The sequence below is a fragment of the Penicillium subrubescens genome (genome assembly GCF_028828155.1).
Source record: "Penicillium subrubescens strain IBT 31985 chromosome Unknown utg000007l_segment0_segment0, whole genome shotgun sequence".
In the NCBI taxonomy this organism is placed as follows: domain Eukaryota; kingdom Fungi; phylum Ascomycota; class Eurotiomycetes; order Eurotiales; family Aspergillaceae; genus Penicillium; species Penicillium subrubescens.
Window position 1 is genome coordinate 3,262,746 of NW_026643157.1, and position 16,907 is coordinate 3,279,652.

General features: G+C 49.2%; 3 protein-coding genes across 3 annotated transcripts; 2 read left to right on the forward strand and 1 right to left on the reverse strand.

Moving 5' to 3' along the window:
• Positions 1-188: 188 nt before the first annotated feature.
• On the forward strand, positions 189-3,470 carry N7473_010953 (uncharacterized protein; the record flags this gene model as incomplete). The annotated part of the gene is made up of 1 exon (XM_057156892.1): positions 189-3,470. One exon carries the CDS (start codon positions 189-191, stop codon positions 3,468-3,470), a length of 3,282 nt encoding a protein of 1,093 aa, XP_057005547.1.
• A 6,035-nt stretch (positions 3,471-9,505) lies between these two features.
• farB1 (putative C6 transcription factor (Ctf1B)) lies at positions 9,506-12,969 on the forward strand. Its single transcript, XM_057156893.1, has 3 exons — positions 9,506-9,947; positions 10,045-10,217; positions 10,288-12,969. The coding sequence occupies exons 1-3, from the start codon at positions 9,721-9,723 to the stop codon at positions 12,540-12,542; spliced, it is 2,655 nt and encodes an 884-aa protein (XP_057005548.1). The 5' UTR covers positions 9,506-9,720; the 3' UTR covers positions 12,543-12,969.
• Positions 12,970-14,867: 1,898 nt separating this feature from the next.
• Positions 14,868-16,160, reverse strand: N7473_010955 (GIY-YIG nuclease family protein; the record flags this gene model as incomplete). The annotated part of the gene is made up of 1 exon (XM_057156894.1): positions 14,868-16,160. One exon carries the CDS (start codon positions 16,158-16,160, stop codon positions 14,868-14,870), a length of 1,293 nt encoding a protein of 430 aa, XP_057005549.1.
• Between the last annotated feature and the right edge of the window lie 747 nt (positions 16,161-16,907).

Consider the following 16,907-nt stretch of genomic DNA (forward strand, 5'->3'; position numbering starts at 1 on the left):
TATGGCTGTATAGTTTGCCTTATCCACTATTCCAAAGACGGCTTAGCTCTGTTTACATAGCAACGCTCCCGCTTCCGCTGCACGTTGAATCCCAAAACACGAGAGGATCCTGCTCGAACCAACACTCTTCAGGTCCCTTTCTCACACATAGAAGAGGTTTACACGATATCCTCTTCACATAATTCAAAATGTCAAATCCACTATCCCCCCTCTCCTCCTCTTACCAGAATGTGCGAGCCCGCTCACCAATGGCCGGCTCGTCGCCCTTCCTCACAAAAACCCTCGACGCTCCGTCCAACACGGAATCTGCTCTGCCCTCGAGTCCATTGAAGCAGGCGTGGACCGACCGAGAGACAGATACGGATGCGCGCAGCCCGAGTCCCTACAAAAACCACGAAAACGAAAACGAGAATTATTTCCCCAACGACCACTGCCGAGATACCCACGATAATGACGAATACGACGACCAAGACCAAGAAGAACTTGCTAGCTCGCCGTTCCGCTACGATACCCGCGATGATACAGTTGACTTTCAAAACATGCGCGAATATACGGGTCCACAACGACCATTCCCCGGCGCGAGTGCTCGTCACCAATTTCCAATCGAGGAGGAAGATGAGCCGCCGAGTTCGCCTTTCCGAGCCGATGCCCGTGACGAGAATGAGGAGGAAGCTATCGATGAACAAATCGATTCCTACGGCTTGCGCGAAGTACAGCCTATGTCACCGGGTTTGGATAAACGGCTTGCATTCGAAGACCCGGCTAGCTCTCCGTTCCGCGCAGACGTGAGAGATGAGACGGTGGATTTTGACCGGCTGCGCGAGATGCAGGGTCCAGCTTCGCCTGGGTTTGATGAGCAGGATGAGCAAAGCGTCAGCTCGCCGTTCAGACCTGAGGTCCAGGAGGAGACTGTTGATTTTGAGAAGGCGCGGCGCGAGTCACTTGGGAAGAGGCAGTCCGTTGGCAAGATGGTGCAGGCTGCTCCTGTTGAGATTGGTAGCTCGCCTTACCGCCCGGAGGCGAAGGATGATACTGTTAGCTCGCACGTGTCTCGTGGATTGCAGCGGGAGTCTATTGGAGGACAGCCCACTCAGTCTCCTGGTGGACCGCGTTCGCCGTTCCGTCATGACAGAGATGATACTGTTGGTTCGCGGAAGTCGCTTATTATGCAGCGAGAGTCGTTCGGGAAAAGGATGTCGGTTGGGAGGGCCACGCAAAATGCGCCTGTCGACGCGGGTGGCTCACCTCTCCGTCGGGCTTCGGATGCGAAGGACGACACAGTCAGTTCTCATGCGTCGCGTGCATTGCAGCGCGAGTCTTTCGGGAAAAGCTCTCAGTCCCCTATTGGCTCTCGTAACTCTTCATTCCGACATGACGAAAAGGACGATACGATTAGTTCTCAAAAGCTTCGCTCGGCACCTCGAGTCTCTCTCGGCGTTGACGACCACCGCTCATCTACCACAGCTAGGAAGCGCTCGTTCGATCAGACGCCGCAGGACCACGAGGCTGACTCTCAGAACAATGAGCGATGCAAGAAAGGCATGACGAGCCGAGTTGAGGCACCGGAGATCCATATCGATCTCGAGGAAGGAGAGTCCAGCGTTATTCACAATCAAAGCTTCGTTTCCGCAGGAAGCGCCACGTATGATCGGTCGACTATTGCCAACAGCATGATGGAAGATAAGCGCAACGAGGGCATGAGCACTGTTTTGCACGATGACGAAGAGACCGGCAAAGAGAACCAACGCCTCGAGCGCCCTGATGAACATTCCATTTTGGGTGAAGATGACCATGACCCCATGGATGACACTGGTCTGAGCAACTTCTCCGTTCTGCCGGATATGACCTCTTTCGCAAACCTGCGTGCCCAGTCGCCTCTGAAATCTATGCGCGGCAGTATCGGACCTAGTCCAGGCCCTTCGGCAGATGTGTATCGCCGCAGCCTTGCCCCTTCTACCCCAGGAACAGCACGCAGATCTTACAGAGCTAGCGCAATGTTCGATACAGGCTCACAAGTGGGATCGCCTACGCCCAGGCGCAGGGGATCCCGGGATGTTGGCAATCCCCGGGAGTCATCCAATCTTCTTGATTTCACGGATCAGATGAATTTCCTCCCGCGCCAGTCAATGCAAAGCTCTCGCTATTCCCCAGCCCGGCGGTCTCCCATGCGCCCTATGCGTCAATCTATGCGATCGCCCTCAAAGATGTCGTCTCTGCTGGACTTTGATATCCCGCCGGCCCCGACTCCTCGATCGCTCCCTTCTATCACGCCGCGAGAGCTTGAGTCGTTGAAGTCGAGCTTCATGTCGGAGATATCTTCTCTCAAGGCTACTCTTAGTGGCAAAGAAGCAGAGGTCGCCAGTTTGAAGCAGGCTGTTTCTGACGCCGAGCGTCGTGTGGGTGAAGCCTTGGAAGAGGCTCGTCATGAAGCTGCCCGGAAAGATGAGCTTGAGATGGAACAGGCTGAATGGGACCGTCGAGGCAAGGAGATGGAGACTGTCCTCACATCGGTCCGAGATGAGCTGGAAGACGGCGAACGTGAGAGAGAGCGTCTCACACGAAAGGTTGATGAGGGGGAGAAAGCCAAAGAGCAGCTTGAAGGCCGAATCGTCGAGCTCGAGACCCAGCTTTCTTCCGCACGATCGGCTTCGGCATCCGCGTCTCAATCTAGCTCCAATGCTGGATCCCGCCAGGCCTCTCAATCCGCCGAGACCACTGCACGTGAAGTGCAAGAAGCCGTTGAAAAAGTTGCTCGTGAACTACACACTCTATACAAGAGCAAGCACGAAACCAAGGTCGCCGCTCTGAAAAAGAGCTACGAGGCTCGTTGGGAGAAGCGCCTGCGCGAGGTGGAGCGTAAACTCGCCGCCGCTACCCAGGATAACGACCGTCTCAGAGATGAACGTGATGCCGCGCAATCTGAGTCCATGGCCGCTGCCAACGCTAGTATGATTGCCCGCGAGAACGACGAGCACGAGGCTGAGAAACGCGTCTTCGAAGCCCAGGTCAAGGGTCTGCAGCATGAAATGGCCGCTCTGAAGGAAGACAGCGAACGTCTCCGCTCGGAACTCAAATCTGAACGCGCTGAGAAGGGCGAACTCGTCGCTGCTGTTGATGAGTGGCTTGCCATGCAACAGGGTCAGGCCCAGGTACAACCACAAGAGCGTGAGCGTGAGCGCGAGCGTGAACCCTCCGTTTCCTCCGCTGGACACTATGAAGAAGAATATTACTATCAGTCTACCGGTGAACCGGTTGAATCTTTCAACCGTAGTATCGGCCGCTCAGGTTCGGCGTCTAGTGGTATTCGTCCTCCCCCTGCCACGAACGAGAAACGTATTCCTCGGTTCGGCGCTGCTCCTGGTGGTCATTCGCGGGGTAATAGTGGTGGGAAATCGGGTATTGCTGTGTTTACGCCTGGTCGCGGAGGTATTATGAGCTCGATAGAGCGGATGGGTCGTGGTGGTGTTTGATGTTGATGTTGATGTTGATGTTGTGAAAAGCATTGCTATCGCTTTTATGGTTGATGTTATGTTTTCCATGTTACTTCTTTGGTTATTTTGGTTATCCATTGTTCTCGCGATTGATTCCCCTTCCGCGATGATCTTTTATTTGGTGACTTTGTTTTTCTGGTTGGTGGAAAGGTTGGAATGGGATGGTTGGAATGGGATGGTTTCGGTTACGATGTTTATGTTATTATGTGCTATGAAATTGATGCATTTCCGATTTTTTGAGAATTCTTAGATCTTGTCCGGTCAGATGGATGATAGCAGTCATCCATATAATTCGGAAACAGAATGTGCCACGGGTCAGTTGTGAAGTTGTGCTATTTTGCATGACTATGCACTGGTTCTCGTCGTTCGACCTACTTACCGACTTTGAATGAAGCCAGCGTCCATACATTCAAAGACTTGCAATAGCTACCATATCAAATAACTAACCAACATGGTCGGGTAGATAAATAAATCTACCACCATTGAAGCTATACCGAGCCACCACTACTGACACTCACCGTCGTCAGCTGCTGGAACTTCCGGGGCCCGTCAACTCGTCTGACTTTTTTCAGCATTATGCTCCGGAACTCTCTTTGTTCATTATCCATCGTAAGGTTAGAAGAACTCATTGACGATCCAAAGTGGCAAGGACCCTCCGATTGGATTTCCGAACCAATTTCGCGCCACCAAAAGCAGGAAGAAGAATAATAATCTGGGGAGGCAAATTGACCCTTAGGCGCAGTCACCTCACAGGCTAACAGGCTAACTTTCACTCTCGAGTATCTTCCCCACTTGACAACCGGACTTCCCACCTCCTCCACGATCTTCTACGATCCAGTCAATCATCGCGGGGTGCCGAGTGTGTTTTCCGCTGCCTGGCCGGGGCCGATTCGATTCCCCTTCGTCCGGTCTGTTCAGGATTGAACGACTGACGGAGGGATTATTGACAGGTGACAATTAACCACTCAAACCTAACCAGCGTATCCATCTTTCTGTCCGTCTTGTATCTCGATAAATGACTGCGAGCACTTTCTTTCACACCTAGTAACCCCCACGCACGGTCACCTCCCCTCCCCGTTGACCTTTGGGCTTTGTCCCTCTCGCCTATCTAACCCCGTCTGGTCTGGTCTACTCTGGGCTGGAGGGGCAAATGCGCAATGACGCCACTTTGTCCCTCACTCCTCTCTTCTTCCCCTCCAGCTTTTCACTAGCTTCCAGCTTGAAGCTGTATGGCCGCTGATCAGAGCCCCCTCGTGGGTAACTAGCCTCTAGCCACGAGGGGTAGTTTATACGGCTTTCATCTTTTTAGTGGGGGTGCAACCGCCTCTGGTTTTGGAAGGTTAACTACTACATTATAGGAGTAGCTACTGACTGGTGGGATGGGGATGGGGATGGGGTTTGGAGGGGGAAGCTAACTAGCTCGTCATTTGATTGAGTGTCGGCATTTCTCCGACGAAACGAAACGTGGGGTGGCTGCTGTTGCGCAGATATCTCCGAACAGACTAAAGGACTCCATATGTGTCACTCAATCGAATCTGCTGTAGTGATGAAGTGGATTCTGTCAAATTACCCCCGCCGCAACGATTTTCCTGGGGAGAGCTGAGAGCTTATTGATTCGTTCTTTTCATGAAACCCTGAGCTCGGACGTTGATTTTTCTGTCCTTCTTTGGCGCCCTCATCACGAGTCATGGTGCAGGATTTACGAGCGACCGGCGTGATGACCGATAGTGGAACATCAAGTGCTCTACATTGATTTTTACGATCCCTGGCCAGCCTTGTCCTGTGCTGTGCTTTGCCAGTCTAGTAGCGACTGTGCCTCTCTGGCCTAGCCCCATATTCCTTACAATCGCCAAGCCTGTCGTTGTTGCAGGTTTCCCGGACTCTTCTATTCGTGGTGGCTTTGCGATCGTATCCTCAGCCTGTTGTACTACTCCTAGTACAGAAGTATCTGACAATTCGTCATTTCACAACCCTGGCTCAGATAATCTCCCCTGCCCCCGGTTGCCCGAAAATCTGCGGGTATATCTGTGCTGCGGCGGCCCGCGGCTGGCATGGCAAGTTAACTGGCGAGTACTCCCACCGCACATACTAACGCCAAGCTCGCCTAGTCTGTTTCGGGAACCCATCTCGGCAAGTCTAGCGGTTCGAGGTTGGCCGGGTCGGCTCCTGTGACGGGCTGTGTACGGAGTAAGGTATACCGAACGGGATAGGGAGAGGTTGATAAATGATAATAGTAATGGTGATCGCTATTTGTATGAGTGTAGGATGATGATCGATAAGTTTTAGGCGATAGCTTGTTTGTTCTTTCTAGATACGAACAATGGGGCCAACAAGCAGTTGTATTGGCCCCCATTGATCCCTTGCTGTAGCACGTACTATTTAATCCCGCAAGATCGAGGCCAGACAGACCACCCCCCAACTTTCCAAGCCACCCTATCCCCGGATTTCCCGTTTCTGATTGTTTCCTGGTCTATGACTGGATGTGACTGGATCGAAGATTGTGTCAGACGGATAATGCCGGGGCGGAGTGTCACGGCGTCTAGATTCAAGTCCGACGGAGTTCGAGGACAAGCACGGAGGATGTATGGAGTCATTATTCATGTACATATGTACTGTACTATAACTGTTGACACGGGCCAGCGCTTCGGGGCCTTGACCTATGCCAGGTCGTTGATTGGTGTTCCACTTATTGATTGCCCACACTGAATACTGCGACTTACAGTGTTAATCCTACTTAAATACTATGTATGTACTACTAGGCAGGGTTTTTTTATCTCTTGTTCGAACACTTCAAACTTCACTAATGATTGGTCGAACTACTTTGGGTCCTCGACAGGAGTTTTGACTAACTTGACTCAGGTTGAGGACTTGTTAGTAACAGTGGTAACTTGGGCCCAGCCAGCATTAGCGGCGCCCCGCAATCCCCCGATGCCCTCGTGATTTCCCCACATGGTTTTGCTGGTGGAGTTGAGATTTGGGAATAATTACGGGCTTGTATTTTCAAGGGACCGGGGATTTTTTTTCTTTCTTTTCTTTTCATGGTTCGCCTTCTCTCGGAGACATTATATTTTCTTAGATTCTTCTATTTCTTCATTCTCTACGAGGCTCTTCTGGTCTATATGTATTGATTATGGTCAGTGAATGTCGGACAATTCGGAACATAGTATCACCCAACGATGCACTTCCGTAACACTAGCATGCGCGAAATAACTATATTCATAGTCATATGCGGGATATAACGTGCCTCACGTATCCATCTGTGCGACTCGCACACATACTTGATATGCATTCATCAAACCACACAGTGTGATGGTTCATCACTCCGACCATCGGCACTTTCAACCACGCTAGTCCTAGTCCGGCTGCATACCCATACTACGTTTCAACCAATTATCATCCACCGCGGTATCCGCAGTCATTCGGACATCCCTAGGACCGTCTCGGTGCGGCATAATTTTTCAAGATCTGGACCGTCGGTCCGGTCATGGGCCTTGGGTTGTTTTAACTTTTCAGGGAGGTGGGATGGTGAACCGGGGTGTGATTCTCCGGTTGTCGGCTATTTTTATGGACGGAAGGGATGGGATGAGACTTGGGGCCTATTCTAACGGATATACGGAGCACTTTGACTGAGAATATATCTAGGACGAATGAGATGATGTTCTTGTGTGGATGTCGTCATTTTCATGAGATTGTGGATTGCCATTCTTCTTTTCTGAGTATTGAATCAATTGTCTTATTTCTATATTCTTGACGTTTGAAGGTTGCTTTTGTGGGGAGTATACAATTATTATTACAGTTATTAATTATTTCCATTCGGGCCGTTGGCGTTCCTGGGGAGGAAGGTTAGTGAGACTCTGGAGTCGGCGTGTTCCCACTTAGGGCTGCTGGGGGTTCCAGACCCGCTCGACTTAGTAATGGATGGATGCACAGAGAGACAGGGATTTACAGTGGTCAGTTAGTCTGGAGTACTAAAAATTGTAGTGTAGCAACTTGCAAGGCACCAGCTCAGAAAATCATCGACGGCGAATTCGCGATCTATGGATATGCAATTAGTATACTATCGAAACCGATGTAGAGCACACAGAGTGACACTTGTCTAGAATCTCCATGTCATTCATTTAGAAGAAGTAAATCTCTCTTCTAAATCCCATCATTGTAGTCTAAATGCTTCGTGTCAACTTCCTTGATCCTCATCCCGTTGCGTTGATCTTCTCGCAGTGGGACCTAGATCAGCAAAACAACCCGGCGTGAAAAGCGACTCTTGCGGATCCCAATTCCGTTTTATTCTCCATTATTTGGTATTAAACCATTCGTTATTACTTCATTATTCATCCGCGGATCCGAAACTGGTAAGCTTGCGAGTCACGACAAGCCTCTCCACCCCGGAGGGCCCGCTCTTTCTCCGCCATCGGACGCTTCTCCAGCCCTTCCAGTCTTTTTGAAAGCTGGAACTTCAATAATAGGCACTGTAATAATAATAATAATAATAATTGTGGAGAGCCACAGGGAGAAAAACAACTTCTGGCTGTCATGGGGTCTTCAAGAAATCCTTTTCTCCATTTTTTACAATTCTCCTTGGTCCAGCCCCATCCCCAGTTCTCAGCCCCAGGTCCCAGGTACGCTACTCCGTTCTCCGTAGTAACCTCCGATCTTCAAAAGTTCAGACCCAGATGTGTGACGGTCTTGATGTTGGGAACTCGGGGACTCCATTGCGGATCCATGAATGCGGGACCTTTGAAGCGGTTGTCTACGGATGTACATATGGACTGTAGTCCATATCCTCCTTATGATTATGTACTATACTGCACTGCAACTCGCTAGTCGTGACTACAGACTGCAAGGATCTGTACCTGGTCGGCGTATTTCGGAAGTTTAAATCTCGATGACTATGGAGTACTTCCCGTCCTATCGGTCCGGTGCCGATGGTGTGATAGTTGATGCATAGTTGATAGTTAATGGAAGAGATGCAGGGCAGGGATGACAACTTAAATTCCCAACAGAAAAGCTAGAGTAGATACAGTGCTAACTTAATTATGATCAATTATTATCTTAGAGTCGCTTTGATGCATTGATAGGATCGACTCTCCGTGGCGGTGGCCATGCAGTCGACTTCAGGCCCCGGTTTGGTACCAAAAACAGTAATACGCCGCGGTAAATTACCACTTTTAGTGTGGCCCATGACACACAGCTCTCCACCAGCAATCCACGAGGAGGTTTTTTCTTCAACTGATGTCTTTTTTTTGGTAATTGTCTCAAGAATTAGGAGACTATCCTTGAACTTGACATTTCATCTGTAACCTTCTTTACAGTATTATAGATAACCTATGTGATATTCTCAGATATCTAGTAGTTCATCTTCAAAAAACAACCCGGAAAATGCAGCATCGGATACTCGGCACCGTAACGGTTCCGAACGAGGTAAAACAAGCGGGCCGAGCACATTCTAAGAGGAATTTGCGGGCAACTCTCTTCAACTGAACAACCAGTGAGATGTTAGTATTAAGCCCCGGAAATCTAAAACCATTCAAACGTAAGCAGCCTAACAGTCTAACAGTTAGGACGTGCTAAAATAACGTGCTAACTTCCTTTGTTCTGCTGGGTGCCACGAGAAACAAAAACCAACGAAACAGAAAAATCAGACCCAAAAGACCATTTGCCGCTAATCCGATTTCGGCGACTGTGACGCCAGTCCTCCACATTTCGAATGTGGAAATGCCTCTCGTGTGGGGAATTCTTGCCCATCTGAGTTTAGTGACATTATCCCCAAGTTGATTGGGGGCGCTATGATTTTTATGGATTTATTCTAATTAATATTTCTGGCACGGATCTGCCCCAACCTGAGTTTCTGTAAGTTTTAGTTCCTGGGTTCGTGAGTGGACTGGGTGGACACTGGGGGACTCGAGGGTTTATACTTGTTCTTGTAGAATCGTAGACCACAGTAGTAAGTACTACTATAATTCCCCATATACTTAAACACTCCATGTCCCCGGCCCCAGGCGCGGTATCCTCCCCAGACCCTCTCCACTCCTTCAGCTTCAACCTCTCCCCTCTTCCTCTCCTCTCCTCTCCCCCCTCACCCTTTCCCTTCCTCCTTTCTCCTCCCTACTATACAATTCAAAAAAAAATTTATTGTCTGTGTGGCAATATACTTTCCAACGGAGTATCTCTATAAGCACATTTATCGAATGTGCTCCGATCGCCCCTCGGTCATCACTTCATCGCCACCATCATGAGTAGTGCATCCGCCACCATGACTGACTCCGATTCTGGAAAACGCAAGGCCTCGGTCGCCGGTCTCTCCGCCCATAATCGTCCTGTGAAACGTCGCGCCTCGAAAGCTTGTTGCTGCTGCAGAGCTCGCAAGGTTCGCTGCGATGTAGTGGAAAATGGATCACCTTGCACGAATTGTCGCCTCGATCAGGTCGAATGTATCGTCACGGAAAGCAAGCGGAGAAAGTTCGTCACCATTGCAGCTGATTTAGAAGAAAGAAACAAATTATTTCATTCTATGTATCATTTCAAACTAACATCGGCTGTTTCTGTTGTGTGACAGGAAGTCGCGCGTCGACGTGGATACCAACCACACCTCCGAGTCGCCCGGCGAGATCTCCGAGGAGAATCCTCTAGGCTCTTTGGGCTTGCACGGTATGGCCGACATGGAGCCGACTTCTCCCTCGCAGAACTCGGTCGATATCGACCACGGGCAACATATGCCTCATCTACTCTGTTCGTAATTGCCCTTTGTCTTCTCAATGTGGCCAAACGCTAATATGCTCTCTTTTCGCCTCTGCTACAGATCAATCACAGGCTCATCGTATTGGCTCTGATGATCGCTTTCGTCGCCGAATGGCTCCTAACCCAGCCGTTCCCTCGTCAATGCCTCTCGCCAATGCGACTCTGCAAATTCAGCAATTGCTAGATCCCAATTTTGCCAACTCCCGTACCGCCAACGGCTTTCTCCCCGATTATATCCGTGGCCTGCCTGCTCGACTCCAGAAAGAGGATATCGATTATTTAGCCGCCAAGGGCGCCCTGACGATCCCCGATGTGACCTTGCGTAACGAATTGCTCAAGGCCTACATTCACTACGTGCATACGTACATGCCATTGCTCGATCTGGAGGAATTCCTCCAGACCATTGTGCAGAACGATGGCATCCACCGCATCAGTCTCCTGCTGTTCCAGGCTGTCATGTTCGCCGGTATGGCCTTTATCGACATGAAACATCTCCAGGCTGCTGGTTACCAGACCCGCAAAGCGGCTCGCAAGATTTTCTTCCAGCGTGCTCGTCTCTTGTATGATTTCGACTACGAGGTGGATCGCATCTCTCTAGTTCAGTCGCTCCTTCTGATGACCTATTGGTACGAAACCCCCGATGACCAAAAGGACACCTGGCACTGGATGGGTGTGAGTCTCTCGCTGGCCCACACCATTGGACTCCACCGAGACCCCGGCAACTCGCGGATGGATGTTCGTCGCCAGCGGATGTGGAAACGCATCTGGTGGAGCACGTACACCCGTGACCGACTTATTGCGCTGGGTATGCGACGACCGATGCGTGTAAAGGATGACGACTGTGACGTACCCATGCTCACCCTGGACGATTTCGAGTTCCAGAGCTTTTCTCCGGAAATCGTAAAGATGGTTGGAGACTCTGAGATCTTGCAGAATGTCAGCCACCAGCGAGAGCTGGCACTGATGTTCATTGAAAAGGCCAAGCTGTGCCTCTGCGTCAGCCATGTGCTTTCAGCCCAGTACTCCGTACTGAGCCACAAGTTCGGTGGTACCATGGAGACTACGATGATGCTGGTGCCGAAGAAATCCACTGCTGAGACGTTCGAAGTGCGACGCTGTGACCAGGAATTGGAGGACTGGCTGGCCAACCTCCCTGTGGAAACTCAATATTCGCCTTCCGATGGCCACAAGCTATCCGAGGCCAACGAGGTGCTGCACTCTCATCGTGCTTTGCTGAAGATGGTTTACCTCACGACCTCCAGCGCCCTGCACCGGCCTCAGGTCCTCCCCGCAGTCCCATATCCGTCCACGGACGCCGAGCTGCAAGAAATGTCTCGCAACAAGGTGCGCTTCGCCGCGGTGGAAATCACCAACATCGCCCAGGACCTGCACGTCCTCGACCTGACTCGGTACTATCCCACTACCGGTGTCACCGTCCTCCTCCCCGCTGTCATTATTCATTTGCTGGACATCAAGTCTAGCGACCCAAGTGTTCGTATGACCAGCCTCCAGCGCTTCTACCAATGCATGCGCATCCTACAACGTCTACGCGAGATCTACGCCTCCGCCGACTTTGCCACCTCCTTCCTTGAAGCCGCCATCCGCAAGGCCGGCATTCAACTCACCGTCGCCCCGCAAGACGTACAATCCTCTCGGTCCCGCCCCAACCGCACTACTACTACCGCCGCCTCCACCACAACTCCCTCTGCTTCAACAAGCACCGACCACTTCGACATCCTCTCCCGCCCCAACGCCTTGACTCCCCCACCAGACTCCCTGGCCCAAAAAATCCCCGACCTCACATACCCCAAACCCGGTCCCGCGCCTACCCGCGCCCAATCAACCGCCGACCTCTTCGCCTCCACACCCCCACACTCCGACGGCAGCGAAAACGGCAGCACAAACAACCTAAACCCCAACTATGCCTCCCACGACGCCTTTGCCATTCCAGACCTCCACTCAGAAATGAGTCTTACCGAATTAATGGATCTTGCCAACGACGCCGAAGTTACTCAAAACGACTTTGACGCTCTGATCAACTTTGACGATGCGGGCAATGATTTCTTCGCTGAGGATGTCCAGCAGCAGCAACAGAACCAGCATCAGCACCACCAGTCTGGTGTTTCCGTTGGTGTTGGCGCCGAGGAAAAAGCCTATGAATTCGATATGAAGGTTCTGGGCTTCGATACCGAGCCTAAGGCATTTGATTTTGCGCATTTGGCTGAGTCGCGTGGGCATGGGGTTTCTGCCGAGGTTCAGCGGCTTGGGTTGACGGCTGATTTGGATACGGATCTCGGGATCGGATTGGATGAGTAAGCCCAACTTACTTATTCTGGTGCTCCCTCCGGTCTAGGCATTGGCACAAGCTGTCTTGTGTCGTGTGTCTATGTGGAGGTTTTTTTCCATCCCGTGTCTTTTTGGACGATTTGTGCTTTTTGGATGGTCTTTTAGCGGACTTTTTTAATTTTTTGATCTGTTTTATTATGCAGAAAGATTGTGGGGTTTTTTTCTCCACAGGGGATTTGATTTTCCCCCTTTTGTAATTCTTTTTTTTTCGATTTCATGTTCATGTTCATACTTGGCGCTTTTGATCGGCTGGGTCTTTTTTTCTTGACGACGATGACGATGCCTCTTGTTCTTGTTTTATCTTGGACTGGACTGGATTTGACTATGGATATAGAGGGATTTCTTACAAAAAGCACGAAGCAATGTCAATGTGAATATATGATATATCTACCTAAACTCATGAATTTACTCTGTAATTCAACTGTTCCGCTATTCTACCTAAGTTATGATGATTGACCGCTCCCAGACATTTTGTGCTATGTTACAGTTTCACCACAATCATGCCATGTGGATAAAACCGATTACCCCGTACTATATGCACATATCTATTATGCATTATATCTTTGCATATGAACGATTAGCTTTAAAGATTGTGCGGGATTAGGGTTTCGATCATCTCGGCGATGCCGATTTCCACTTCTGCCTTCGGCATCACATGCTAGGCCCGGTCAGTTCGGTTGGTTTGGCCCCGATGTCATCCCGCATGCCCCCTGAAGAATAATATGCCTGTCTGCGACGATCATGTAGGTCTTTCATCATAGGTTCGGAGTATGGAGTAGTATTAGGTATTGACTAGTGAGGTGGTCCAGTAACACTAGCTACTGTATGCATAGTCTGACTGGGTCTTGGCTGGTGCATTAGCATAAGCTTGGTTATACATAGAGTACTAGTGAAGATATACTCTATAGACGGAGTCATTAACCGTTTTTATTTTTAGCTAAAAGCTTCTTGATCGACAGGGATGGTAGGATGGCGCAGTGTCTACTTTCGTGCTGCCATAGAGTGCTGTATTAAATGCATACTATATAGCGGTCCCAGGCAGTATCCGCTAATCACTGTGGTCTTCTAGCCTCGTTAGTGAGTCTATTAGCCCTAGGTATGTGATAAACTCCTAAAAAGGAGGTTTAGTTTATTCCTTCCTTAGAAGAAAGGGAGAAAGAAACATAAGATAGATAATGTTAAAGAGGGAAAAGATACGATGAAAGGGAAAAACAAAAATTAAAAGAAAAGCCCAAGCCTGGGATCGACGGGGACCTCGCATTAATGCTTTGGGTGAACCCCAAGCGCGAATCATACTAGGATCATACTAGGATTTATGTTGGTGATAAGTTTAGTAATGTTTATTAGACTAAGTATTCCCTACCCACGAGACAACCCGGCAGTTGATATCCTAAGGCGGTAAGGTTGCCTACAGATTGAAAAATATCTCTAAGGATGGAAGATTTTGAGTTTTTGGAGATGAGGTAGTGATCAGGTAGAGATGAGGTAAGATTAAGGTAAGCTAAGATTAAGTTAGGACTCCTACCTTATCTAATATGAAAGAAGTGTCCCTTCAATAGTTTATTTAGGTTAGTAACTTTAGCTATGTCTATCCTATCAGGCAGTTACTCCTGACTTGAGTTTCCTAGTAATCGTATCGATATTAACAGGGCTCAAAGAGGGACTTTCAGTTTTGAGATCAGGCTTAAAATTTCTTGGTCGTTACTAGTGCCCACACGTTATGTATATAGATAAGTATGAGTTACACACCATTTTCACTAGCATAAAGACCTGATTCTTGCTCTTAGGCTTAGTCATTGTGTTCTATGTCTTTCTCCTACCTTGATTCATAAGCTTCGACATATATCTGGAACCAATTTGTCGAATAGCTCATGATAGACCGATTAACCCTAGGACATGATGATGCTAACCGACTTTTAGATCAGATACTAGTGCACCACTCAAATTCATGTCAATAACGCAGGCAAGCATGACCTAGTTGGGGCAGTCGGGATGATGAACCGGCATACACATTTCTTAGTTTTATGGATTCCCTTGAAGTTAATACCTGGTCCCTGTCTGGAGTCCAAGGATTAATTCCTACTTGTCATTTATGACATTCACGATAGCACATTAGAGATTCATCAAAATCCCTTCTCGTATCAAAAAAAAAAAACTGATTGCTATCATGAAATATTGATGTTACGTTACAGCTATGAAGCTCAATTGCAATGTGAGGTGGCTAAAGCTAGAACAAACTTTCAAAAAAGCTCAAACGCGAAAACGATATCCTTACTCCGACCCACTGTCATCGTTCTACTTCCGACCGCTGATCACACCCTTAGCCCTCTTTCCATCCTTAGAAGGCGTGACCTGAAGTTCCTCCATTGCCGAGCACAGGTCATCTGGGTCTAGCTCGACCTCATCGACATTAACAGACTTGGTGGTCGGCGTAGCAGCCTTGAAGCTCGGACGTGGTGGTGGTGTGATCGGAGAGTCCGAAATCTGACGTCCTCCTTTCTTGCCTGAACTGGGGCTAGGAGAGAATCGTGGGCGACGTCCCTTGTAGCCGAGATAGCTATTCAAAGCAGGAAGAGGGAGCCTTTTCTTAGCATTTGGCTTCAAGGTCCCTGTTTTGCTGTATGGATAGGACTCAACGAAGTCTATCCATTTCTTCAAACTTCTCAAGAGACTTTTTTCATCGATATTAAGTAGCTCCCGGTGACTGGCTTTGCAATTGTGGCAACCGTCCTTGAGTGTATAATGGTTGTTCTGGAACTCTGCCAACAATAGCTGTTCCACACGATACGCATAAGGTATCAACTTTGTCGCAATCACTTTATATTCGCCGTGGCACTTCTTGTGATCTCCAAAACGATTCAGATAAGGAGGCGTCTTGGCATAGCCAACTTTGAGGATTCCCGGTAGGTTAGGAGGGCTAATTATGTAAACCCACCCGGGGATTTTAGAGTTACCTTGAACAGGTTGCTCCAAAAGCCAAGTGACATCTTTGGACACTTCATCATCTTGTATTGTCCATGCGCGGCGAATCACCCCAGGCAACGGCGATGATTGACTGGAACCTATTGAAGCATCCACTTTTTCTTCCAATGCATCTGGTTCCTCATCCGGCTCCTTCTGCCCGCTGTCATATTGAAGAACTCTGCTGTCGTATACAAGAATGGACTCCTCCGTCTCGTCATCTTCTTCGATTTCATCCTCGGTGTACAGATCATCACTCTCCATGTTGTAGTAATCCTCTAATCTGGAAATAATAGATGCTCTCTCTGTATTGAACTCATCTAGCCATTGCTCTGTGGCTTGTGACTTGTGTTTTTCGTGTCTGCTGCAAAGGTGGATAGCAGCGAGATCCTCGAAGACTTTGACATGGATGTATGTCTTGATAAACATATCAGAAGGTCCAGTGAGAATTTCAAGATGGCCGGCAAAGACTGATCTGGCATCATTTGATCCCTTGTTCTGCCTTGGCCGGGACTCGCATGGTCTTTCACCCTTCACAAGGTAGGTGCACTTAGTAGATGGAGGGTCGCAATGGGCCCAATTCACTAACTCTACCAGAGAGCAGAATGTTGGGAAAGAGGGCTTCATTTTCAGAGAATGCCGCTCTGCCTGAAAAGACGGGTCCTTCCTCGTCAAAACAAAATCGGACAAAGCAGATCTATTTCGAACGAAGGGCACTGTTGGGGCCCGTGAAATCCAGTTAGGCGTCTGTTGAATGCTTCGAATTCGGTACGAATATTCGGACCGCGGGGATACTGTGTCGGTTTTAAATCACAGCCCCCAAAACCCAAGTCCTTCCAGGGGCTGTGAATTCAGAAAGGGTCATTCCCTCATCAGCCTGCGCCGCTTGATGCACAGTGAATGGAGGGGGCTGGGTTCAAAAATGTCCGCGTGAACAACTTTGCATGGGCTAGGATCAGGGGATATCAAGCTAAGCTGTATACTTATGGGGCACGTGGATGGGAAAGGTGGGGATCGTGAGATCGCAGGAACTCTGGTTCGTGGATCAAAGACTCACTAAGGTAGCGCTTGTAGGTTAGAGAGAGTGCTAGGGGAATGTGCATGCATTAGTTCCGCGCCTAGACATAGGTTCTCCGCCGCTATTGCAAAGGTACGTTTCATGTATTTCGGGGGCCAAGCCACGCTGAAAAATTCCATTCCCCAGACATCTGTATAGAGGATGAGATGAGGCATGACTCAAGTGCCATTCTGTATTCGGAAATTCCCCCTTTGTCATAATCTCAAACTCGGAGTTACCCGGTATCATAAAATAATATACGATGCTGTGTGCTAAATTTAACCATGGAACAGCAAGAGTGTAACAAGCTTACAGAA